The 27199-nt window shown below is 42.3% G+C and overlaps 1 protein-coding gene across 1 annotated transcript in view; it reads right to left on the bottom strand.

The window, feature by feature from the left end:
* aox6 (aldehyde oxidase 6) overlaps positions 1 to 11095 on the bottom strand; it is a 72308-nt gene extending 61213 nt beyond the window's left edge. Inside the window, exons 1-6 of the mRNA XM_080750724.1 lie at positions 10911 to 11095; positions 7648 to 7705; positions 6273 to 6369; positions 3978 to 4086; positions 2699 to 2825; positions 1553 to 1614 (exon numbers count right to left, since the gene is read on the bottom strand). Of these exons, the coding sequence (XP_080606850.1) occupies positions 1553 to 1614; positions 2699 to 2825; positions 3978 to 4086; positions 6273 to 6369; positions 7648 to 7705; positions 10911 to 10964 (507 nt within the window). The 5' untranslated portion in view covers positions 10965 to 11095. The remainder of the gene's footprint in view (positions 1 to 1552; positions 1615 to 2698; positions 2826 to 3977; positions 4087 to 6272; positions 6370 to 7647; positions 7706 to 10910) is intronic.
* Positions 11096 to 27199: the final 16104 nt, after the last annotated feature.

Below are 27199 nucleotides of genomic sequence, written 5' to 3'. Positions count from 1 at the left end.
AGGGCAGAACTGGACAAGTAACGCTTGTTGAAAAAGATTTTCACCCTTCAGAGAAAGTGTTTGAAAGTGTCCAAAAATAACAACATACTTTAGTAACACTCCATAAACCACAGCCTAGGGTTCACATACAATCACCATCAGACCTCCAGCTTATAAATCTGCTCACCTCTCATTAAAGTTAGGAGACATTGCATGGAAGTAGTTGTGACACTGCATTCCTTTAATTCCTGTCATGCCCTTTATCATTATCTTAATCACTGGTCATGTACGTCATGTACAGTACATGACCTTTCTATTTCCATTGTTTCACATATCTTGCATCACAACTCTGCAAGGTCTAGACTGTCTCATCATGATAGAAGATTTCTCATCAAGATATCACCACATTGGAAAGAAACAACAACTGTTGAAGCTACCATACCAAAAAATAGTTTTGGGATTGATAAGATAGAACTGGTAGAACTTGATCTCCTCCTGATCTCAACTAACCTCTGACAAGCCAGCAGTCTCTACAATAAGCACATGACACTGTACCTGCACCTAAATGGCCCTTTGGCTCATGTAGTGTGCGATGGAAGCACTAAATGTACTGATAAGACCTAAATATTGAAATCCCAAATACGGAATAGACTTTCACCATGCCATATTTAATGCCCGTCTTAACCTCCTAGAAGTCTTAAGGTTTTCTTCAGAATATGTAACCTGGCATGACCCATTTTGGGCATGTCATTGAAGGCCAAGTAACTAAATAAATACGTAATGAGAAACATTTCTGAAAATGTATCCTGAGCTTGTAGATTGGCATTCAAAACAATGGCTTATTATGTTCCTCTGTGGCTCAGTGATTAATGCAGACATACTATCATTGTAAAATGTGTAGCACATTGGCATAGACAATAAGGAGTTTATGAAGTATTTTGGTAAAAGAAAAAATGATGTTAATTGATTTGTGTTAGTTGAAATATTTAATAGATTCTCGGTAGTTTTGCTATATTTTATTTTTATAGCCGCATTTGGGCATTGCTTCTGAGATATTTCCACTCATTTGAATCGTCCGCTGCCTTGTACATGGTACATGACGACGTAGGCCTACATTTAACTTAGTTTTTAACCACATTTTCTAGGTTTATATTTTAATAAAAGAAATGCTCAAAACTAAATAAAATGCCATATGATCCAATCCATATGAGTGTGGTGTTGCCAGGCAATAGAACATTCTTTTTTCTTTTTCTTTTTTCTTTTTAAAAATGGACCGGCCGTTCGGGAGTTGTCCCGCTTTTCCCAATGGCCAGCACGTCCCTGAACCTCACAGCTATGGAACGTTAGCCCAAATGGTGAGTAAATGAAGAAGGCGTGTCATGTCAGCTGTCAATCACGCAACTCAATGAAAGCCATTGGTAGCTTAATTTGGGCTGTAAAGAAAATCAGCCAATTAAAATATGTGATCACACACACACACGCACACACGCACACACACACACACACACACACACACACACGCACACACACACGCACACACACACACACTTTATATACAGTATAAACTTTCTACCTGACAGAAGGTTGAAAAGCCATCCAGGATGGGCCGATAGCCAGTACACCGACACAGGTTACCTAGCAACAGACACACAGAAACAGGTTACCTAGCAACAGACACACAGACACAGGTTACCTAGCAACAGACACACAGACACAGGTTACCTAGCAACAGACACACAGACAGAGGTTACCTAGCAACAGACACACAGACAGAGGTTACCTAGCAACAGACACACAGACAGAGGTTACCTAGCAACAGACACACAGACACAGGTTACCTAGCAACAGACAGACTCACAGACAGAGGTTACCTAGCAACAGACACACAGACACAGGTTACCTAGCAACAGACAGACTCACAGACAGAGGTTACCAAGCAACAGACAGACACACAGACAGAGGTTACCTAGCAACAGACAGACTCACAGACAGAGGTTACCTAGCAACAGACAGACTCACAGACAGAGGTTACCTAGCAACAGACAGACTCACAGACAGAGGTTACCTAGCAACAGACAGACTCACAGACACAGGTTACCTAGCAACAGACAGACTCACAGACACAGGTTACCTAGCAACAGACACACACAGGTTACCTAGCAACAGACACACATACACAGGTTACCTAGCAACAGACAGACTCACAGACAGAGGTTATAACTCATTTCCAGTGTGTGGGACATCAGAAGCAACTGAACAATATCTGCCTGTGTGTGTGTGTGTGTGTGTGTGTGTGTGTGTGTGTGTGTGTGTGTGTGTGTGTGTGTGTGTGTGTGTGTGTGTGTGTCTGTGTGTGTGTGTGTGTGTGTGTGAATGCGTGCGTGCGTGTGTGCGTGTGTATGCGCGTGTGTGCGTGCGTGCGTGCGTGCGTGCGTGCGTGCGTGTGCGTGTGTGTGTGTGTGTGTGTGTGTGTGTGCGTGTACCTGCCAGTGTGTGTGTGTGTGTGTGTGTGTGTGTGTGTGTGTGTGTGTGTGTGTGTGTGTGTGTGTGTGTGTGTGTGTGTGTACCTGCCAGTGTGTGTGTGTGTGTGTGTGTGTGTGTGTGTGTGTGTGTGTGTGTGTGTGTGTGTGTGTGTGTGTGTGTGAATGCGTGCGTGCGTGCGTGCGTGCGTGCGTGCGTGCGTGCGTGCGTGTGTGTGTGTGTGTGTGTGTGTGTGTACCTGCCAGTGTGTGTGTGAGCTCCTCCATGGTAGGGTGTGTGTTGTTCCTCAGCAGTGTGTAGACGCTCATCACCATGCCGGGGGTGCAAAACCCACACTGAGACCCATGAGCAAGGGCTATACGCTCCTAACAAACACCAATACAGAGAAATACACAATATAAAACCCACACTCCTAACACACACCAATACATAGCAGTGTGGGTTTTATATTGTGTATTTCTAACACACACCAATACATAGAAATACACAATATAAAACCCACACTGGGTACCCATTAGCAAGGCCTATACGCTCCTAACACACACACACACACGCACGTGCAGAGAATGTTAGAGAGGCAGGGGCTGAAATTTCTAAAAGGGCCTTTTGGTGAAAATATCGAAAATAGCAGACCTCCACGCTCACAACGCATCGCAGCGCGATGCGTTGGAGGTCGGTTAATTTTGGTGCTTGATACCACACTGTTCTAAGCATTATTAAGTGAATACTGGAGATGTGGCAATTCTTTCAACATAAGATGCAGCATTCAAGTTCAGGAGAGTTTGGACAAAGCCATTCTCATGGCATGGAAAGAGGGCATGTATTTCTTTCACCATTGTGAAAACTTCATTGCTGGTCTGGAGAGGGCACTTTTTACAGACGAATAAAAGGGCAGGGGCTCAATCCCCCTTTGAAGTCAATGTGTGCACGTGCCTGCACACGGACATGCACGCACATTACCAGTACGACGAGTGAAAAGCGACCTCACCCTTTATGTACTGTATATCGGACTATATTAATATTGATGACATCAGGGATCTCCATAATATGGGCATAAAAGGGATTCTGGGGAATACTCATAATATGGACTTCTACATGAATGGAGATACAGATACAGCACCACATAGGGATCTCCATATATGGGCATAAAAGGGATTTGGTTCCCCTGGCATCACAGGGATCTCCATATAATCTCCATATATGGGCATAAAAGGGATTTTATTTTCCTGACATCACAGTGATGTCAGAGAGTTCTTAGTGTGTGTTTTATATAAAACCTGGACCGGATGGATCCGGTTCTTGGTGTGTGTGTGTGTGTGTGTGTGTGTGTGTGTGTGTGTGTGTGTGTGTGTGTGTGTGTGTGTGTGTGTGTGTGTGTGTGTGTGTGTTATAAAACCTGGACCGGATGGATCCGGTTCTTGGTGTGTGTGTGTGTGTGTGTGTGTGTGTGTGTGTGTGTGTGTGTGTGTGTGTGTGTGTGTGTGTGTGTGTGTGTGTGTGTGTGTCTATTATAAAACCTGGACAGGATGGATCCGGGTCTTGGTGGAACCGATGCCCTCCACGGTGGTGATGGCTGCTCCATGGAGCTGGACCACTGGGAGCAGACAGGAGTTGACTGACAGGTGACTGAAAGAGTTAACATGAAGGACAACTACTGACATGAGACTGAAAGAGTTAATATGAAGGACAACTACTGACATGAGACTGAAAGAGTTAACATGAAGGACAACTACTGACATGAGACTGAAAGAGTTAACATGAAGGACAACTACTGACATGAGACTGAAAGAGTTAACATGAAGGACAACTACCGACATGAGACTGAAAGAGTTAACATGAAGGACAACTACTGACATGAGACTGAAAGAGTTAACATGAAAAGGACAACTACTGACATGAGACTGAAAGAGTTAACATGAAGGACAACTACTGACATGAGACTGAAAGAGTTAACATGAAGGACAACTACTGACATGAGACTGAAAGAGTTAACATGAAGGACAACTACCGACATGAGACTGAAAGAGTTAACATGAAGGACAACTACCGACATGAGACTGAAAGAGTTAACATGAAGGACAACTACTGACATGAGACTGAAAGAGTTAACATGAAGGACAACTACTGACATGAGACTGAAAGAGTTAACATGAAGGACAACTACTGACATGAGACTGAAAGAGTTAACATGAAGGACAACTACTGACATGAGACTGAAAGAGTTAACATGAAGGACAACTACTGACATGAGACTGAAAGAGTTAACATGAAGGACAACTACTGACATGAGACTGAAAGAGTTAACATGAAGGACAACTACTGACATGAGACTGAAAGAGTTAATATGAAGGACAACTACTGACATGAGACTGAAAGAGTTAATATGAAGGACAACTACTGACATGAGACTGAAAGAGTTAACATGAAGGACAACTACTGACATGAGACTGAAAGAGTTAACATGAAGGACAACTACTGACATGAGACTGAAAGGGTTAACATGAAGGACAACTACTGACATGAGACTGCAAGAGTTAATATGAAAGAAAGCTAAGTGGCCCACACATCTAGAGTTCAGGTCACTAAGTGCCCACACATCTAGAGTTCAGGTCACTAAGTGGCCCACACATCTAGAGTTCAGGTCACTAAGTGGCCCACGCATCTAAAACAGTGGTTCTCAACCTGTGGGTCGGGACCCCCTTGGGGGTCCCCAAATTATTTTGGGGGGTCCCCAGATGATTAACTTAATGTGCAACATTGTTTTCTCACTCAACAGTAAACAAACAACATATAGTTTAAGTAGAGGGTATATGCACATTTCTAAAGTGACAATTTAAGGACTTTTTAATACCTCTAAAATGACAAATTAAACATTGGCCAAATTGTCAAATATTAGATGCAGACATTGTGAAAATAGCAGATCTACATGCTCAAGACGCCTTGCGTTGCGACTTGCGAGGCGTCGTGAGCATGTAGATCTGCTATTTTCACAATAGAACCGTGTTTTACAAAATGTAACGCCTCAACTCTTAGTGCTCGTCAGTTAAAAGATGATTATTTTGGGGGTCCCGGGCCTGAAAAGGTTGAACCACTGATCTATAGAGTTCAGGCTGCTACGTGGCCCTCACATCTAGAGTTCTGGTCTGGCTGAGTCATGGTGACATGAGTGTGACATCACAGGTACGCCGGCCGGCCGGCCCTTAAGCCACTTTTTTTTAAATATTTGTTTTTTGGGCTTTTTATGCCTTTATTGATAGGACAGTAGACTGACAGGAAATGGGGAGAGAGATGGGGAATGACATGTGGCAAAGGTCGTCCGGATCGGGAATCGAACCGGCGACGCCAGCAGGCATCATAGCCTAGTATGTGGTATGCGCCTTGACCACCAGGCCAGCGGGCGCCCCCCTTAAGCCACTTTTGATATAGCTTACGTGATGGTCATGGTGGTGACATCATAGTGACATCATCATCAGTATAAAGGGTACCTGATGGTCATGGTAGTGACATCATATTGACATCATCATCAGTATAAAGGATACCTGATGGTCATGGTAGTGACATCATATTGACATCATCATCAGTATAAAGGATACCTGATGTTCATGGTGATGACATCATAGTGACATCATCATCATCATCATCAAGGATACCTGATGGTCTTGGTGATGACATCATAGTAACATCATCATCAGTATAAAGGATACCTGATGGTCTTGGTGATGACATCATAGTGACATCATCATCAGTATAAAGGATACCTGATGGTCTTGGTGATGACATCATAGTGACATCATGATCAGTATAAAGGATACCTGATGGTCTTGGTGATGACATCATAGCGTGACATCATCACGGTGCAGGCGCCACAGCCTCCTCCTCCACAGCCATATTTACTTCCTGTTAGACGCACTGACGGCCAGGGGTCAAGGGTCAAACTAATCGATGACATTTATGCTAATTAGTGTGGTTGCCATAGCAACACACTATAGTTCTAGGTCAGAGAAGGTTTGGCCGGCAGAGTGACCCTGCTTTCTGTTAACCTTTGCACAACAGAAATGTAGGGATGGGACAATACGCGATATTATCGTTTATCGTGATAAAAAATACTCACGATAATCGTATCGTGGAGATTTCATTTATTGTGATATCGTCCTCTGTCATGCACTGGGATCAATTCACCCTTTAATTGCCAAGCTGCATTTCTGGTACCACTTAAACCCTCTATAATTGGTAAAAGGTACTTATAATAATACGTACATACTTTTTTTCACTCTATCAGATGTCTTTGCCAAAAAAAGCTGTGAGCTTGTAGATCGGCAATTTTTTGGCAAAAGTTCCGCCCCAGGATAATGGCTTTTGACTATCGTGATAATATCGTAAATCGTGATTTCTTTTGTCACAATAATCGTGATATGACATGTTCATATCGTCCCATCCCTACATAAAAGTGCTTCACATCACAATATCTAATATAAATGGTGAGACGGGATTCAGTTCCCAGTTGATTCCTCGTGACACGTGACTGTAAAGACCCCCCGCGACACGCCGAGCGCGTTGAGGGCACACAGAGACCTCGATGAGTTAATGAATACAGAACATACCCATAACATATTCGTCAATGGCGGTTAATGTGTTGATTGCAAGACCTAAGGTTCACAAGTTATTTTTCAAAACATTATAAGTGGACTGTTATAGCGCCACCATGAGGCCCCTTTGGAGGATCTGAGTGGAGTGGTGGACTAGGTTCTTCCTCAGAGGAAGAATTACAGTGTGATTACAGTGATTGCATGCATGTTATGTGCGTGCAAAGTTTCACTGTAATCGCATGAGGCGCTTAAGATTTGTGGCATTTTGTGCAAAACGGGCCACTCCCGCCAACTCTGTAAGACTGATAAGTCTTAATTGCACGACCATAGAGATAATCTGTAGCAGATTGTGTAATGTTTGGACAACATCTGCAGGAGTAATAAAATACAAAATGTGTTGCCTCATGGTGGCGCTATAACAGGCTGATGTCAGTTCTACGCTGGTATACACACACACACACACACACACACACACACACACACACACACACACACACACACACACACACACACACACACACAGATGCACACGCACACACACACACACACACACACACAATAGTCTCGGGCCGCCCGTCCTGGCGGAGATGATAAAGGATACATTTGTTTCTAAGGTAAGAGAGTAGAGTGGTGTCTGGGTCCACGTGCTGGTCTGTCACCTGAAAGGGTTAAATCCACACACACACACACACACACACACACACACACACACACACACACACACACACACACACACACACACACACACACACACTTAATGTCATCCTCAGCTCTTTAAAGACAATAGGCCCATATTAGCTGCTTCCTTCCTTCACAGGAGTTTCCAGTGACACTGATTGAGTCACAAGGTGCGGTCCGAGAGAAATGGAACGCGACCTAGAACTTAGTGGTGTGTCTGAGAGAAATGGAACACAGCCTTTAACCCTATAAGAACTGAGTCCCACTCTACAAATGTCTTCTAAATCTTCATGTTAAAGGAGTAGTTCACCCCCAAAATGTGAACTACTCCTTTAAGGACCCTCAAATGTACCTGTGTGTGGCCACAGGCACAGACCCCCCATCTGAAAGTTCTGGTACAGCAGTTATTCTCAAACTTTTTCATGTCAAGGACCCCCAATTTGACACTTATTAGTCCGCGGGCTCCCATTTGAAAAGCTACGGCAGAGACCCCATATAAGAGAAGATCTTTACGGCTCTAGCAGTGATTCTCAACCATTTTAATTTCAAGGACCCCCAGTTTGACATGCATTAGGCCACGGACTCCCATTTAATGCCATTTAATGCCACCCAATTTATATTGTAGAATAAATCTTAATTTAACTCTGAAAGTGTACAAATGGAACCAAATGGACCTGTAAGGGTCCATTGTAGACACATTACATTATCATTCATGTAATTACACTCATTAAAATTAAAATTAATATAATTAATAAGACACCCGTGGGCTCTAATTCTACCGACCAGGTCGCTAAATCTACAGACCGGGCCGCTAAATCACCGACCTGGCCGCTAAATCTACCGACCGGGCCAGTAAATCACCTACTGGGCCGCTAAATCTACCGACCGGGCCGCTAAATCACCGACCTGGTCCCGGACAGTGATTTTGCAGCCCGGTTGGTAGATTTAGCGACCCGGTCGGTAGATTTAGCGACCCCTTGTCGGTGAAAACTACCGACCAGGTTGCGACCAGTTTGGAGGTCGCTAAATGATCTCGCTCCTACTGGCACTTTGTGTCATTCACCCAACAAATAATTCCTAAGAGCTGGAGTCAGATATTAGGGCTGCACGATATGGACCAAATCATATCTGATATCACAATATTTATGCCAAATATTTCGATATCGATACGATATACAATATTACCGTACACATTTCATATTTAATATTTTAGGTGTTGCAACAGTGAAAACTAAGCATTATTCAACAAAAAAACTGCAAAATAATAAGTAAATATCACTCTTAATTTTAACTGCTATTTGGTTCCCACACTTGTTATTTTTATATTCTAATTGTAGCAAAAAGTAAAAGGCAACTATATGGGCAACGACATAAGCGATATGGGCAACGATATGGGCAATATATTGCCGAGGGCGATTATATTGTGATAACGTTGCCTTTCGCGATACTGATATTGCGCATGGTCATACATAGTGTTTTTTTATTACTGCAATATTATTGTATGTTTTCTTTGCTTGCTATTTATTATGTTCATGAATTAAATACAGAGGGCTTCCAACGTAAAAAAAAGACTGTAAAAAGTCTTATTTGAGATGTTCCTTTTAGGCAGGGTGTTTAACTGTACTTGTACTGTACTACATTTCAATTGTATTGGCTATACTTGTACTGTTCTCCATTTTTGTCTAATAAAATAATCGATCAATCAATCAGTACCTCGATAACGATATGACAACGATATATTGTGCAGCCCTGTCAGATATTATCCTCTAGTTTATATCCAATTGAAAGTTCTGGCAGAAAACGAGTGTTTGATAAAATATCTCCACTTTTCCACGGGCTTCACACGGATGACATTATCTCTGGGCGAGGGGCCCAGGAATGAGTGAAGGACTGAATGTATCAACACTCCCTTTGGGATGCAATAATATATGCACACATAAGTGGCAGGTGGTGTGATTAATTACCCCACAGCAATCACAAAGCACCTGTCTATTGCAGGGCTCTTCAACAGGGGGTCCGGGACCCCTAGGGTGTCCTCAGAGTTACAACAGGGGGTCCTCCAAATCTTTGTGTGATAGAAGCTTTTGTTCTTCTTTTCAACGCCTCGCGCTGCGAGGCGTTGTGAGCTTGTAGATTGGTTATTTTCGGCAAAGAGGTTTGGTGTAGAGGGGGAAAAGAGCAGACTAAGTAGTACAGAGTGAAAGGTCAAGTTTATAAGTATTGACGGTTCAAGTGATTAAATATCTGGAAAGTGGAAACACAAATTGACATGAATCCAAAATACAGATGATTGTGCTGTCAAACAATGAAACAATATGGTATCTATGGGTTGTGGGGGTTCGCTGCTTCATCTCTCACTCAACTAAGGGGTCCTTAGCCTGAAAACATTGAAGACCCCTGGTCTGTTGTGTGTACTTCCCAAACATGTGTGTTCTCAATTTAATCTCAAAGGACGTTTTCAACTGTTCAGTCCAGCAGTCATTTCAGGTCCAGCCTGTCACTGACAGAGAATGTCATCTGTGTGCAGCTTGTGGAAAAGTGGAGATATTTGACTTAACGTACGTTTTCTGCGAGAACTTTCAAAGGGATATGAAACTAGAGGACAATATCTGACTAAAGATCTTGGGAAGTCATTATTGGGTGAGTAGGCTACAGCAAGTAGCGTGGATGACTTAAGTGCTGCAGAGATTAGTGTGCTAACTTAAGCGCCCACGGGTAGGACCGATATGGCTGAGTATTTGAAATATTATACAAAGTGTTATTCTATGTGTAAGATCGCAGACATTCTAGGGCCTTTAGCCTTAGACCTAGCCCACTCATTGCATTATCATATGAGATACTCTTTACATTATCATCATTCATTTAATTTAAGGCTCAATTTGAAGGAATTTATTGAAACATGTTTAAAATCACTGACTGAAACTTTACTTGTAACATGTTTAAATCAGTGAAACTTTACTTGCAACATGCTTAAATCAGTGACTGAAACTTTACTAGTAACATGTTTAAATCACTGACTGAAACTTTACTTGTAACATGTTTAAATCACTGACTGAAACTTTACTTGTAACATGTTCAAATCACTGACTGAAACTTTACTGCTAACATGTTTAAATCAGTGAAACTTTACTGATAGCATGTTCAAATCACTGACTGAAACTTTATAAAATAGTTTGTCTTTCTTACCTTTTTCCCGTTGACATAGAAACACAACATGTCTGTCTGTCTCTCTGTAGACATGTCTGTCTGTCTGTCTGTCTGTCTGTCTGTCTGTCTGTCTGTCTCATAGAGTTATAATAAGTAACCTAGGTCTGTCTCCTTCTCCAGCTTGTAAATACAACTTCGTGTTTAAATGCAAGAATACTACTCTCTCTCTCTCTCTCTCTCTCTCTCTGTCTCTCTCTCTCTGTCTCTCTCTCTCTCTGTTTGTCTGTATCTCTCTCTCTCTCTCTCTCTCTCTCTCTCTCTCTCTCTCCCTCTCTCTCTCTCTCTCTCTCTCTCTCTCTCTCTCGCTCTCTCTCTCTCTCTCTCTCGCTCTCTCGCTCTCTCTCTCTCTCTCTCTCTCTCTAGTTTGACCTTAAACAACCGTAACGGCGCGCACAGCCAGCCAGCCAACTGAAGATCCCATAGCCTGGAGGGACGGGCGGCCCTGATTGGCTAATGGGGTAGCCAGGGAGACTGAAGAAAGAAACATGGAATGAACTAATGAAAAGTTGACTCTTGGAGATATTAACTTCACTTAGTTTCTGTATTAATTCATATTTCTTCCGGATATTTCTTTCACTATCAGATATTGTTTAAACCAGGAGTTCAAACCAACACAAAGTTTAGGTTTATAGAGAGTATCTGCACGTTTCTAAAGTGACAATTTAAGGACTTGTTAATACCTAAAATGACAAATGAAACATTGGCCAAATTGTCATATATTCGAACGAGAGGCGCTGTGAGCGAGTAGATTTGCTATTTTCTCAATAGAACCGTGTATAATATACAAAATGACTCTTTATGGTGCTCGTCAGGGCGGGGGGTCCCCAGTTAAAATATGATTATTTTGCGGGTTGTGGCCTGAAAAGGTTGAGAACCACTGGTTCAAATTGTGTTTTTTTCCCCCACTAGTATCACATGGTGGTTGTACCGGTCAGCTCCCAGTACAACAGTAACACACTGTGGTTGTACTGGTCAGCTCCCAGTACAACAGTAACACACTGTGGTTGTACTGGTCAGCTCCCAGTACAACAGTAACACTCTGTGGTTGTACTGGTCAGCTTTCAGTACAACAGTAACACACTGTGGTTGTACTGGTCAGCTCCCAGTACAACAGTAACACACTGTGGTTGTACTGGACAGCTCCCAGTACAACAGTAACACACTGTGGTTGTACTGGTCAGCTTTCAGTACAACAGTAACACACTGTGGTTGTACTGGTCAGCTCCCAGTACAACAGTAACACACTGTGGTTGTACTGGTCAGCTCCCAGTACAACAGTAACACACTGTGGTTGTACTGGTCAGCTCCCAGTACAACAGTAAGGGTTAGGCTTGTAGGTCTGAATAAATGGGTTAATATTTCACTCATGGAGGACTTTGAACTTTAACACAATCACACCTACAACAACAAGGTTTATCAGAGAAACTGTGACACACACACACACACACACACACACACACACACACACACACACACACACACACACACACACACACACACACACACACACACACACACACACACACACACACACACACACTCCTTTTGTTGATGTTGTCATCTGCCCATTTGTCGATTTGGTCAAAAGAAATTGGTTGAACAGAAATCATATTTTGGAACCATCGCTCCATTGTTCACAATGGTTTTGTAATGCAGGCTGCCAAGTGCCAACCCAGGAATCCTGGTCTATAACAACCTGGACTCACTCTGACATACTGAATAACCAACCATGGTGACCTAAAATGAACTAACTTGGATGAACTAACTTTCCATGTCATCACTATGATGTCACTTTAATGCCAGCCATGCCTAAATATGGAGTTATTTGTGTGTCTTGACCAAATAAAGTAGGTGTCCTCATATGGAGTTACATGATGTCAGACTGGTATAGTTATTCATCTGATACCAACAAACTGAAGGGCGTTTGTAACATCAACTAGACCGCTAAGCGAGGAACCATGCATCTTGGGAATGCATGCACATGTCTGCATGTCCTATTCCCTCATATGCATACTAGAGGTTTGCACTCAGACCTACGTTGCACTGCCCATCCAACCGATATGTCTGAGTCATAGTGTCAGAGGCTGTACCTGTCTGTGTCCCTTTTGTTGGTCCAGGCATTGACACTAAGGCTTGCCCACCTGCCCCCGGCAGGTAAATAAAACCTTAGGGCAGGTGGAGTTTGCTTTCAGGTTGCCCGACCGGGCAAGTGCTTGTTTGAGATGGGGACACAACCGTCTATAAACACAACATGTCTAAATACCTGAACGTGGCCAGAGCACTCTGTCTTCTGGTCTGTGGAATAGAGCGCTGTTTACTTTGTTTTCACTGTTGCTACACTTAAAAATATAAAATGGGTGTGCGTGTGAACCGATAGTCATAGCTATTTAGGTATTTGAATAAAAAATTTGGTATGACAGTTTTTATCGCACAGCCCCAAAAAGTAAAACAAAATAAGTGTTAAATTGAACCATAATTCAAATTTTACCTATCATTTTATAATGCACAATTTACTTTTCGGGCAAGTGGGCTTGAATTTCGGGCAAGTAGAACATGACCTGTACTTGCCCGACTGGCAAGTGCCTCTGAGACCTTAGTGTCAACCCCTGTGGTCAGTCTGATATATGTGCATGACTATATATGGGCATTTGGCATAGAGGTTGGATCTGTGGCTGTGGACGACCGGATCTCCATGCCTATCGGCCTGTATAGATTATGGACGTATCGGGTATCGGGGCATGTCCATATGGGCATATATTGATGAAATCAGGGGTCCCTATATGGGCATAAAAGGGACAAGGACTGACAGATAGAGATCTCCAATGAAATATGATAGGATATGGGGGAAAATCATTAACAATATAAGAAATATTGAGGGGAAGATATTACATACTTAAAAGAAAAATGGGGGAGAGAAATGAAGAATTGAAATTGAAAAATAAAAATAAAAAGGAACAAAAAAGAATACATACACATGATGCATGAGTATCGATCGCCTCTCAATTATTATTATTATTTTTGTTATTGTTATTATTGTTGTTGTTGTTGTTATTATTGTTGTTTTCTTTTCTTTTCTTTTTTTTCTTGTTATTGATGAAATGGTTCGGTCCTTCCCCTGTGGGAATACCTTAGTAAGTCTAATGGAAAATGAAGGAAAAGAGAGAAAAACATAAAAAAAAAAAAAAAAAGAGAGAGAAAAATAAATAAATGATGTAACCATAGCTTAAGAATCAAGACAGAGAGAGGAATGTGTTTGCATGGGTGGGTAGGGATCTGGGGATAGGAAATGTTTTTATTGTATTGTATGTTGTATGTTGGAAAATCAAATAAAAAGTTTGTAAAAAAAAAAAAAAAAAAGATAGAGATCTCCATATATGAGCATATCAGCATGCCCATATATGGGCTTATGATGACATCATGGATCTCCATATATGGGCATAAAAGGTACATGGACTGACAGATCTCTATATATGGGCATATCAGTCAGAACAGCAGTGTGGGAGTGAGTACCATGTAGTGGCCCAGACTCTAGATGTGACTATAGTAGGCTTGTCAATATGAGGTCAGGCAACACACTCCATTTGTTTGCTACTGCATCACTGCTGTGATTTTTGCTTGAACATAGTTTCATTTAAAGCCTTGTGATCAACAGCTGATCTAGATTAGAAGATCTAGAAATGTGCACCCCTTGGGGTGCAGACAGCCGCGTAGATCCACGAAATGCATAGGGGGGGACCTGCGCGCGAGAAGCGCGCGCCGCCGGACGCGCGTGCGCGATGCGCGTGCGCGCACGCGATTTCGTTTTTTTGGCGTGCAGAGATCGGTTTTCGGCCAGTTTTACCCCCTCATTTTCCTTCAGTTACGGGCCTTAACGTTTTTATGATGTATTATTTATTTACTTTTCAAGTTATCACTACTGCAATAACCAACACAACCAAAGCTTACATGAAAAAGTAAATAGTTACCATTGTTGCTTGTTGGTCAACTTGGTCCTCCCGAAATGTACAGTTCTAGTTCTGTAGCAACTTGGGACAGGTTGTGAGGTCGGTATCCATTTAATTCCAATAAATGTAGTCCAATGAAAACATAGTCCAATGAAAAAATCATGCTGTCCTTCTGGCTTCTTCCACACCACAGCAAGAGAGTGTATCCACCACAGCCAAAACAAAGTCGCCACATTATGATGTCATCACTCACTCTGAGACTCTCAGACTGAGAGTCAACTGTTATTACTACTATTATAAAACGATTTGTACATGATTTGACCAGTGGCCACCTCATACAGAGCTTAGCTTCCCTCCTGCTGTTGTTGCTGGATGGTCCGGTCCCACAATCGTTCCTGACAGAAACTGTGTCCTGAACTATAGTTCCTCTCTATGGTCCTGGCAATAATGCAGAAGAGAATAAATAAATATTACACCTATTCTAGGTAGTAGGTAGGATATCCTCTAAAATGTGGTTACTATGGGCATGGTTTGGATGACAATATAGTCTTTGCAACAGAAAGTAATTATTAAAAACCATAGCAATTAAAAAATAATAGATTTAATATTAGATTTTTATTCTCAAAAATGATTATTTGATTATTCTAACCACTAATTACAATTAATTGTAGCTATTTCATGAAGGGTTTTACTTGATTGTTAGAACTATATAATTTTTAGCTTGATAACTGGTCATTGCGACCGTAGGTCGCATTTACTATCAAAAGCTCCACGGGCTGTCTGTCAGTCAGTGAGTGAGTCACACTTTTGCCCTGCTCATATCTCCACAACCGTTGCCCCGATCCATGCCAAAATTTCCACACAAACTCCTTGCCTGCCAAACTACAACCTCCAAGGACCCCCGGAGTTCCAGGGACCCCCAGGTCCCTGGGGGACCCCCAGGTGTAAAAGAAATACCAAATGTGCAAAAATGACCAAATGACCACCCCCACAGGGCTGCTCACGGGGAATTCCCGGGGACCACCCACTCCTGGTGCTCCAGAACGGATGCAAAAGTGGTGGCGCCCCCAGTGGAGGACCCCCTCCACTGCAGCTCACATAAAATGCCCTAACTCGGCCTAGGAGCGTCCGGGAGAGCCGGGGCCGGTACCTATTCGTCCGCCAAGGCAACGCGGAGACCCCACCCCTCATTTCTCACATGGCCCTCTTCTAGCGAGACCTACGGTCGCTTATCTCCCGATTAGGGAGTCTTACTGGTTTTAGGTTGTTTTTTAATGTCCACGGAATCAAGAAATGTTCTCCGCAGAATTCCGCATTATCAGGATTGTTCTCCGCGGAATCAATACTTTTTCTCCGCGGATTCCTGGGGGGACTATCTATTGAGTTATTCCAGCAGCACTCTTAAATACTTTAAAATGTCATCAATAATTATTTTCTCAAAAAAAAGATTGTTTTTTTTAGATTTTTTTTTTTTTGGGGGGGTACCAATTGGACCTGGGGGGGGACACGTAACCCCTGTCCCCCCCGCGATTTGCGCCTATGGGTGCAGACTCAATCCAGAATGTAAAGTACAAAAATCACACCCAGTGTGAAGTGAGGAAGCAGTAAGGACACCTGTGGCTTGTAGTCAAGTGTGGCCTGTATATGTACACGTTTGTTTTAATACATTTAGCTGGTGCGGCTTAAATTCAGGTGCGGCTTAAAGTCCAGCAATTACGGGGACCTCGATGGCCATCATCCCCAACATTCTCATCGTTTTCTAACTGAATGAACATCTACCGTTGTTTCCTGTTGAGATTGGCACATTTCACCCAGGTTTTTACATCTCACTCACGTCACTTTGTCTGCTGACCTCACTCAGCAACGAGATAAACGGAAAATAAACAAAATAAAAATAAAACAATTCACAGGAGGCAGTGATCACTCCATGATGTGCACTGCAATGTAGTTTCAAATGCACTACATTGCAGGCATTTTTTTTTTCGAGTGAAAAAAATAAGACATGCGTGACATGTGTGCCCCAGGAAATGTGCTGTGAAATGCTCAACAGGGAACAACGGTAGTTATAAAATAACACGTTTGTATCTTTTTGAGGATCAAGAATGCAACTGATGACACTAGTAAAACACTCCACAGGAGCAGACTCCAGACTAATGTGAACACAAATTAGCCACATGAACTGTGGTGTGGTGTCCCTATTCTGGGGTGAACATTCGATGAGAATAGCCGATCTACAAGCTCACAACACACTGAGCGATAGTGCGCTGTGAAATTGTAGTTTAAACTTACAGCTGTGATGGAGCCTATAGGAGTCAGTGGAGAAAAGATTAAAACATGGGACTGACTCTCAAATGATCTTGATCAAACACTAATACGTCACGTTGAATATGTTCAACTGTCATTGCTGTCCAACACAGAACAGCTACAGTAAGAAGCAGGGAGCACAGAAAGTAATCCAATGTAATCAGAATAGATTACATGACTTTGATCAGCTGCTTGTTGTGTGTCTCCTGCTGCTGTTATGAAACCATTGAAAGGCTGTTGGATGTGTTTGTGTTGACAAATGACAGCTTCCTCTATTACACACATCACATTGAGGAGAGAACAATCTTTCATTTCCATCAAGGACTTCTAATTTCTCAATATACAAAGAAATACATGTTACAACATTTCATCAGTTCACCTCTTAAACTTGTGACTTTAGAAAACAAATGATATTTCATGATCCTATAGACTCATCCATAATGGATCTTAACAACTTTCGGTTCAATTTCTAAACAATAAGTTACATGAGGTTCAAAATAGAAGAATCAAGAGGGTTTATTTGTTATTATTAAAACCCCTGACCCTACTTCACCAACTTGCCCCCCCCCCCCCCCCCCCAGAGGGTTTACACATAGGCCTATATAACGCAATACAATACAACACAACTCAACAAGAACAATAACACTAGAATATATTTTAAAAAGCAATAATTAAAAAAACAAGCTCTATTATGTATTAAGGGCTCACAACTCATCTTAAACAAAACCCTTTTATTTACACTATGTTCATAACCGCAAAGAAATGCCACTAGTGATTTCTATAATCTTAATACATAAGATGAAACAAACTGCTTCACAAGAACAATGTTGGTGAAACTAAGAGATTCGATAGGGAATAATATAATATATAATGCTATGTACACACATTAATAAGTAAAAAAATAAAAATAAAAGAAGATGGAGACTTATTTCCAGGTTTGAATGTGGTCACCGCTGCTTCCACAGACCAGAGAACATTGTTCCGTCTCTGGAATGAGAGGAGAAATGGGGGAAGAGGGGGGCAGTGATGTGCTGGATGCTGCTGTAGTTCACTAGCCTCAAAATAGCTTCAAAGTTCAGCTTTTATCCATTTTGAAGCCATGCTTTTTGCTGTCGAGCTTTGTGGCGTCCGGAGAAGCAGGAAACACTCATCTGTGATTCTGCGTAGACATTGCATTGAAACTTGAGTCCAGTCCTTAGAGCTGAAGCTGCATGTGTGAATGAGGCATTACAACTCTGTTTCCTGGACTCCTGTCTCTTCACTGGGTCCAGCTTCAACAACTCTTTGTTCATCATCATCATCTATCTCCTTCATACTGGTGGTCTCTTAGCTAGGACCAGCTTCAACAACTCTTTGTTCATCATCATCTATCTCCTCATACTGGTGGTCTCGGACCAGCTTCAACTACTCTTTGTTCATCATCATCATCTATCTCCTCATACTGGTGGTCTCTTAACTAGGACCAGCTTCAACAACTCTTTGTTCATCATCATCTATCTCCTCATACTGGTGGTCTCGGACCAGCTTCAACAACTCTTTGTTCATCTATCTCCTCATACAGATGGTAGTCTTCCTCTTCACCTGGTCCAGCTTCAGCATCAGGACCAACATCATCATAATAAACTATCTCAACGTTCTCCCTTCCTACATTATAATGAACCCTAGCAATGTTTCCCACTCCTGCATTGTGTCTTCTGATGGCCTGGAGAAACATAGAAACACCCGACGTTAAGTCACTCAATCACATCTGGTTTGCTTAAATAAAAACAGTATGTGTCCCTAGAAAGAGGAAGAAGAAGAGGAAGAAGAAAAAACTTGGCCAATCAAACCAATACAAATAAAAGCATGACTCATATTTATAAACCGGTGACCTGTTAAGGTAGCCCAATTATTAAAGGGCCAGTTCACCTCTGGGACAACCAGATCTTATTGTATTGTTGTTTGGGACAAGATCAACACAATCCTGAGTTATTTTTTGTGTTCAATCAGTGTTTTGAGATATTTTAGTATTTCAGCATGAATGATGATGCATTTTGCATCATATGATGCAGCATGATGACTCATATGGCATATATCACAAACAATACCCAGGAAGGAATTGACTATGCAATTCCAACAACAAAAACAGTTGTATTTTATTGGCCATGTGCGTCACTGTGGTTGAGAACCCTCCTATCTCTCTATTGTTTGTTGTATGAAGACAACTGAACTCTGGTTTAACTGTCATTTACATTCCAGCCTTGTATTGAATAAAGATGTATTACCTTCCAGAGACGATAGAGGGCGTAGATTAACAACACCACCAACATCAACAGCACCAGCACCACTGAGACTGTAAGTCTGACTCTAACTCTGATGTCAGATGTCAGACGAGGAACTGTGAGAGAAATATGTTGGAATAAAAACATCACTTGTATCATGTAAGACAACATTTATTTGATATTATTAACCGGCTTGGTTGAATGCTTGATTCTGATTGGTCGAGCGCTGAAATCAGCTGTGAATTATAGGCGTATAGTGACGGTTCCGCTCAATAATTCACCGCTGCCTAATCAAAGGCTCAGAACACCTGCTGCACTCAGGATGCGCTGTGTGAATTTAGAGGCGTATCCAACATGTCAGCCATGTAAACAAACACACAGCGTCATTTACAACTAAACGTTGCTCTCAAGAATGTTTTTCAAAAGATTTGAGGTGAGATATAGATGACGCAGTATCAGAAAATGGATTCTATTTGATCAGCACTTCCTTGTTTTCCAAGGCGACCGTGTAGCGCTGGGCCGTCTGTAAACAAGGAAATACTTTTTGTTTTTAGTTTTGAGTCAAATTATTAATTTTATTTATCAGCCGGGTAATAAGTGTTATAAGGTCTTGCTGCTTGGTCATTATGGCTTATATGGACACGACAGGCTGATAATTCCCCTCGCGCCTCGGGGAATTATCAGCCTGTCGTGTCCATATAAGCCATAATGACCAAGCAGCAAGACCTTATTGCATAATTAAGTCCTTAAATAACGTCATGTCTGGTTGAGTTTCATATTTTGAGTTGAAAAGTTATTTCACTGAGGTTTACCTGTGACAGTGAGAGAGAGGATCTCGCTCTCAGAGGAGAAATGATGAGAAAACACATTGGTGTGATTTATAACAACATCGATGTGATAAGCACAGCTGTAATTCCCTTGGTGGGTGTGGTCTGCTTCATAAAACAGGAAGTTGGCAGAGTGATTGACAGCTGGCTGGGTGTGGTTGTGTGTTGTGTTGGATCCAGTGAAGGTGAGGTGGAAGAGGCCTCCTGCATGCTGTGGCTGGATGTAACAGCTGACGGTGAAGTTGGAACCTTCCCACACCTGCTGCCCCTGCTGCTGCCCCTCAGAAACCCCATTTATAGTGGGGGATACGCTGATGTTTGGCTTAAACAGCAGATCTGTAACAAAAGGTTGGATGATACAGCATATTTAAATGTTAAATGTGTACTTAGAGATCCAACATATTGTAAAGTGGTAACAAGATGTCAAATTAAACACAGAAAGTCAGTTTCTGTGTTTAACTTCACCATTGTGTCTGATCCTAAACTGAGGACAACCTTTACAACATACAGACTCAATGAACATAGTCTGGACATAGATACAGACCAGGGACCAGCTGTCCAGACAAAGAGGACACACTGTGTTCAATAGAAACAGACCAGAGACCAGCTGTCCAGAGAGGACTTACTTCCTTCTTAACTGTCCTCACTATGAAAATGTCACAAACATATTTCCACAACAGTACACAAGTGTATTCTTATAGTACTTTGTGAGTGTGCTTTTATTAGTGGTTATTGATGTAGATAGGTAGATTAACACTTGGGTGACTGAAAATAAAAAACTACCACTACGCCTGCATTTATCGTTCATTTTGACCGTTAGATTCTCTCCCTTTTGGCCCAGGAGCGCAACACTTCCTCCCCCTGCTGCCAGCGGGGGTTCTATTGTCTTCCGAATTTGAATTAGCATTTCAATTGACCTCTCAAATACTCTCGCTTTCAATGTTAACTTCATGGTTTAGCAGGAAAAAAACAGGCTTGGGAAAATGACACTAAGTTTGTAGCATGATCTTACTTTTAATGTCACTGGTTTAATTTCGTATCGCTTCGCAGCGCAGCCCAGCATCCGCGCCGAGGCCTTTTTATAGCAGATTGTTGAGTTTTGAAAGTCATTTTAAAACAGTTCGGTTTTGCATGCAGGAATAAATCAATGATCAGCGTCTTTGCGCACAGTGCGCCATGCAGTTTGAGTGGTTATAGAAACGTCTGTTTATCCAGAAACATATCTTTTATGGCTTTGTTTTATTTACGGTTTGGGAGATTCAAGGCCAACACAGCGGGGCGCACCGCGCTAGCCTATTGATTATGCGGTGAAAGGCAAGGTAATGTGATGTCCCGACATCACGCACGCATGCATGCATGAGAGAGAGAGAGATATGCCTTGCGCTGTATATATAGGAAAGAACGCATGCATGGTTCGATCGTGGACGTGGTATAAAAAAGTATTAAAAAAAAGACGTGGAGAGAGAGGCAGGTTCCTTTCATGTGGGAGAAAGAGAGAGCGTAAAATGAAACCAAATGAACCCGTATGGTTCCATTTGGCTTAGTTTTGTTCATTGACAATATAGGGTATTTTGTTACACAAATAGTCAATCTTCTACAAGCTCACAACGCCATACGAAGCAAAGTAAAAGAATTACGCCTTCATATTTCATTCGTATTAGCTATTATTAGACAACTCACAAAACCAGCCAATGAATCATGTTTAGGTAATGTGATGTCCCGACATCACGCATGCACGCATGCATGCAGAGAGGGAGGGGAAAGAGAAAGAAAGAGAGCGCTCTCGATAGTTAAATATATATATAATAAATAAGGTTCCATTTGCGCAAACTGGGCTCGGGAGAAAGAGAGAGAGGGAACGGTGTAGCAGAGATAGACAGAGCGAGGCAGAGAAATTATGAGAGAGAAAGAGAGAGAGAGAGATAATTCACATTCTCTTCACTCTGTAAAATGTTCACGTAGTGTTTTTTGCTTAGGCATGTAACAATGAAAAGCAAATGATTATCCATTAGAAATTAAACGTGCAGGACACAAGTGTCGGGTGCCTATACTGTTTGATCGGCACCCATGTCACCGTGACATGCGTGCCCGTCTAAAAGCCGTCTCCACTCGGACAGAACAGGCTGACTGCACCGGGAGATTAGGGCCATGTCTCCCGGTGCAGCGTGTGCCGTGTAGGCATATCTATACAAGATATTCATTTTGGCCGATAACTTATAGATCACCCAGTTGTTCTTTCTATGTATTATTAGCTGAAATGATGCTTAGCTTTTAGAAACACGCTGTGCAGTGGCAGCAGCGTCACACTTCTCCCAGTCAGCAAGAGCATCATCTCCCCGCAAATGATTGCTCCTGCACGGCTAAAATAATAATAGGCCTACATTATATACACCATAGCGATTCTCATAATTAATATTATATTGATACTATTTATGAAATAAAACATTTCCAGGTAGTGGTTTTAATGTCTTTGCTAAGCTGACAGTGAAATGCAAATGATCCATTACCTTGAACAAAGGCGCACTCCGGGAGCGCTAAACGTGTGAATTCTCTTAGGAGGGGGAGAATGGGGGAGAACGGTCTATTCTGCCGATAATAGCCGTCAGAGTGGTATAATTGTATTTTATTTCATAATTAGGAAACGTTTCAGAAGGGGGAAAAAAACGAGAACATATATCTTGAGTATTTAGGAAAAGTCATGGAAGGGGAAATTTCTGAGACCTTCACAGGGAGAGTTATTGCACTTTGAAATCTCAAAATCGGCCTAAGGGACCGGTTAGTCACCCGTGTGTTAAAGGTAGGGTAAGGGGTTTCGTTTAATTCAAATAACAACAAAATGGGTCTATTTTCTGATAGTAGGCCTATTGGTTAATATAGTGTGTTTGGTCCATATTTGGAATTCAGCCTTATCTCCTGTGAGGAGAAAAAAGCAATTTCAAAAACTGTTGGGTGACAAGTTCTCCTCCAATCATGATAGAGTGGGGCCTTCCTCCAATCTTGGTCGAGTGGGGGCGGGCCTTAAGCGCACCAAGGCCTGCCCCCACTTGATCATGATTGGAGGAAGGCCCCCGCCTGTCACCTACATGAAAACTGAAAGTGAAACTTAAGTGAAATCACTTAGCCTACCTTTAAGTAGGCAAGTAGTTAATTAGATAGACAGAAAGACTGACACACAGACAGACAGACAGACAGACAGACAGACAGACAGACAGACAGACAGACAGACAGACAGACAGACAGACAGTTACCTGAACAGATCACCTCCAATCTGACAGTGGAATTAAGAGACATCTTTGTTCCACACTCCCTTAGTGAAGACTCAGATCCAACGCATTCAGTTGTAATCCACCATACAGGTTGAAGTGTAGAACCAGAACTCCTTTGTGTTGAAACATCAGAGCCACAGTCCAGCTGTCTGCACACTACAGATGATGACTTCAGGTTCCAGTCAGACTGACCATCCACTGGTCTCCAGTCTCCCTGGTGTTTCATCTCCAGTATGCCAGTACAGTTACTGGTTCCTCCCACCAACCTGACATCATCAGGCTCTGTGTAGAGACAAGAGAGAAACAAGCCATTTAGACCAGATATGTCTTGTGAGCTCAAAGCGTTCAGTTCTGCCTCCATGTTAATTGATGGTGTTCTGTTAACAGATGATGATTATCTAATTCCCTCTGCCTACACTGTGTTTAACACATGGTGAGTGTGAACAACGCATTATCTTCTTGGGACCACACGTCAAATGTTTGACTGGAAGGGCTGTAGCTCAGGAGGTAGAGCAGGTTGGCCAATGATCCATGGGTCGGTGGTTTGAATCCCGTCTACATGTCGAAGTGTCTTTGGGCAAGACACTGAACCCCGAGTTGCTCCCGGTGAGCTGGTTGGTGCCTTGCATGGTTTCCTCCGCCACCGGTGTGTGAATGGGTGTATGTAATGCACTTTGTAAAGTGCTTTGGATAAAAGCACTATATAAATGCACCATTTACCATTTATTTTACCATTTACCCACGGCAGCGCGTTGACTAGGATACTACCATTCTGTCCCTATCGGGACATAACTAAACGGACATCTGAAGCAGACTTCGCAACGCACAGCGAATTGCTCATGCGAAGGCTCACTCGGGGGTGCCTCTTGTGGCTCAAGTCTGCTTTATATGGCGCGTCTCCGTCAAATCACATGTTTTACCATTCTCCATTTTACATCTTGAGTTTGAGAAAGGCACTTTTGGGAGGGCGGAATTAAGGGTAAACCCATCCTGTCAAATATTTGACGTTTCATCACATTTGTCCCTGTGATGTCACGATAGGCTTTGGTTGTAATTCTAAAGTGAATACATGGTAGGTACAATATATATGCATCATAAAACCACATATTAATGCAAATTGTATTCATGTTCAGTTTTGAAAAACAACCTTCCATAATTATTTCTGTATTCCCATTTTCATTTACAAAGGCAAAACGTTTTTTCCCTCTAGACCAAATCCCTTAGTTATATCCCAGTTGTGAGCTTTGGAAAAAAAGAAGTGCTGTACAGACATAGCTGATTGATGATTATGGTGATTATGATTATTATTACCTAAGCAGGTGACTCCAACAGTCTTGTCAGGTGAGCAGGTGTTTCTAGTTGAGTTTGAGGTTCTACAGTCCAGGAGAACAGGCTCGTTGCCTTCACACTGGAACTCTTCTGCCCACATGGAAGTGTTCACTTCTCCATAGAGCGCCCCCTGGAGAACAGAAGGAGCCCCACAGCCAAGCTCCCTACAGACCACCTCTGCATCTTGCTGGTCAAAGTCATCTTCACACACTGAGACCCACCACTGATTAGACTTCACCTCCACTCTGCCTGAACACAAACTGGTCCCATTCACCAACCTCACTGACTCTGGAGAGAGAGAGAGAGAGAGATAGAGAGAGAGAATGTTATTTATGTTATTAAAGATAATTCTTGCAAGAGCTCAAAGTTTCAACACAGAAAGCATTATTATAATATATTTTAAGTCATTGAGTATGTGTTTTACCCAAACAGAACACCTCCAGTCTCTCAGTGGAGTTATGAGACGACTTTGTTCCACACTCCTTCACTGAAGATTCACTTCCAAGACAGGAAGATGGAATCTTCCATACTGGTTGAACTGTAGAACCAGAAGTCCTTTGTGTTGAAACAGCAGAGCCACAGTCGAGCTGTCTACACACTACAGATGATGACTTCAGGTTCCAGCCATAAATAAAGTCCACTGGTCTCCACTCTCCCTGGTGTTTCACCTCCAGTACACCAGTACAGTTACTGGTTCCTCCCTCCAACCTGACGTCATCAGGCTCTGTACAGGGAAAACACAAGACAAAAAAGAAGAAAAAAAAAAAAGATTCATTTATAAAACGCCTTTATCCAAGGCTACAGCTCCCCCCCCCCCCCCCCCCCCACTCCTCTCACCCGTGCATGAAAGCAGTGCTGTGTGGTCCTTTGACCTGACTTCAACAATGTGACAGTAAGGTGATGATCCTCCTCTACCAAGCCAGCAGGATCAAACTCTCTCCATATACATCAACCATGGCACTGGCATGCATAACAGCACAATGCATGTGTTCAAACTAACTGACACTACGGGCCCTGAGTAAGACAGTGCCTGGATACTACATGATGTCTTCATGGGAAGACTGTACCAGCACTTTCAAAGGCAAGGAAAAGGTGAATAACCTGAAGGCTTTTACCTGAGATTGCTGTTATGATTATTATTAATTTCACCTGAGCAGATGAGTCCAACAGTCTTGTCAGGTGAGCAGGTGTTTCTAGTTGAGTCTGAGGTTCCACAGTCCAGGAGAACAGACTCACTGCCTTCACACTGGAACTCTTTGGTCCACATTGAAGTGTTCACTTCTCCATAGAGCGCCCCCTGGAGGACTGAAGGAGCTCCACAGCCAAGCTCCCTACAGACCACCTCTGCATCCTGCTGGTCAAAGTCATCTTCACACACTGAGACCCATGAATGATCAGACTTCACCTCCACTCTGCCTGAACACAAACCAGTCCCATTCACCAACCTCACTGACTCTGGAGAGAGAGAAACCAACACCACACACACACACACACACACACACACACACACACACACACACACACACACACACACACACACACACACACACACACACACACACTGTTATGATTATTTTTTCATAAATAGATCATCATGGCTCAGACTCATTGATCTCCTTTCATTGACAATGAAAGAGAAAACTTCAATGACTCTGCATTATGTTAGTAACTCTCATCTCATCTGAATCCTGTTGTTGGGTGAGAGAATCTGTTGCTGGGTGATAAAACAATTTCCTCAGCCCGTATACTGCAACATTAACAGTAAATGAGGCCCATACAACACATATGGGCCTGAACAATTAATGGATATTTATGTTTTTTGGGATATGATATTTGAAACATTGTTCTTCACATCAATGAAAGCGGGATATTGTTGTCGATATATTTTATTATTATTATGATTATTACCCTGGTTATTTTGATTATTATTGTGATTATTATTATGGTTATTATTATCAGTGTTGGGTATCGTTACATTTTGAAGTAACTCGTTAAGGGGCTCCCCGTTGCTTGCAAAGTGTTAACCACTTGAACCCTAACGTCCATATTCTGAGAACTTTAGCCAAAAATAGCAGATCTACAAGCTCACAATGCCTCTGCAAATAGGTTTGAGGTAAAAGAAAGAGCCGACCAAGTACATATTGAAAGGTCAAGTTTTCAAAATATCGACGATTTAAGTGGTTAAATGTCTGAAATACACATTAACATGAATCCAACATCGACTGATGGCAATGCTTCAAACAAGTCTATGAATCTATCTATGTAATCGCATCACACATTTATACAATATGGAGAGGGGGTCCCTGCTTCATCTCTCTCTCAGCTAAGGGGTCCTTG

The sequence above is a fragment of the Nannobrachium achirus genome (genome assembly GCF_963921795.1).
Source record: "Nannobrachium achirus genome assembly, chromosome: 20".
NCBI lineage: Eukaryota > Metazoa > Chordata > Actinopteri > Myctophiformes > Myctophidae > Nannobrachium > Nannobrachium achirus.
Note: the sequence above shows the minus strand (reverse complement) of the source record. Positions and strands in the feature narration are given on the sequence as shown.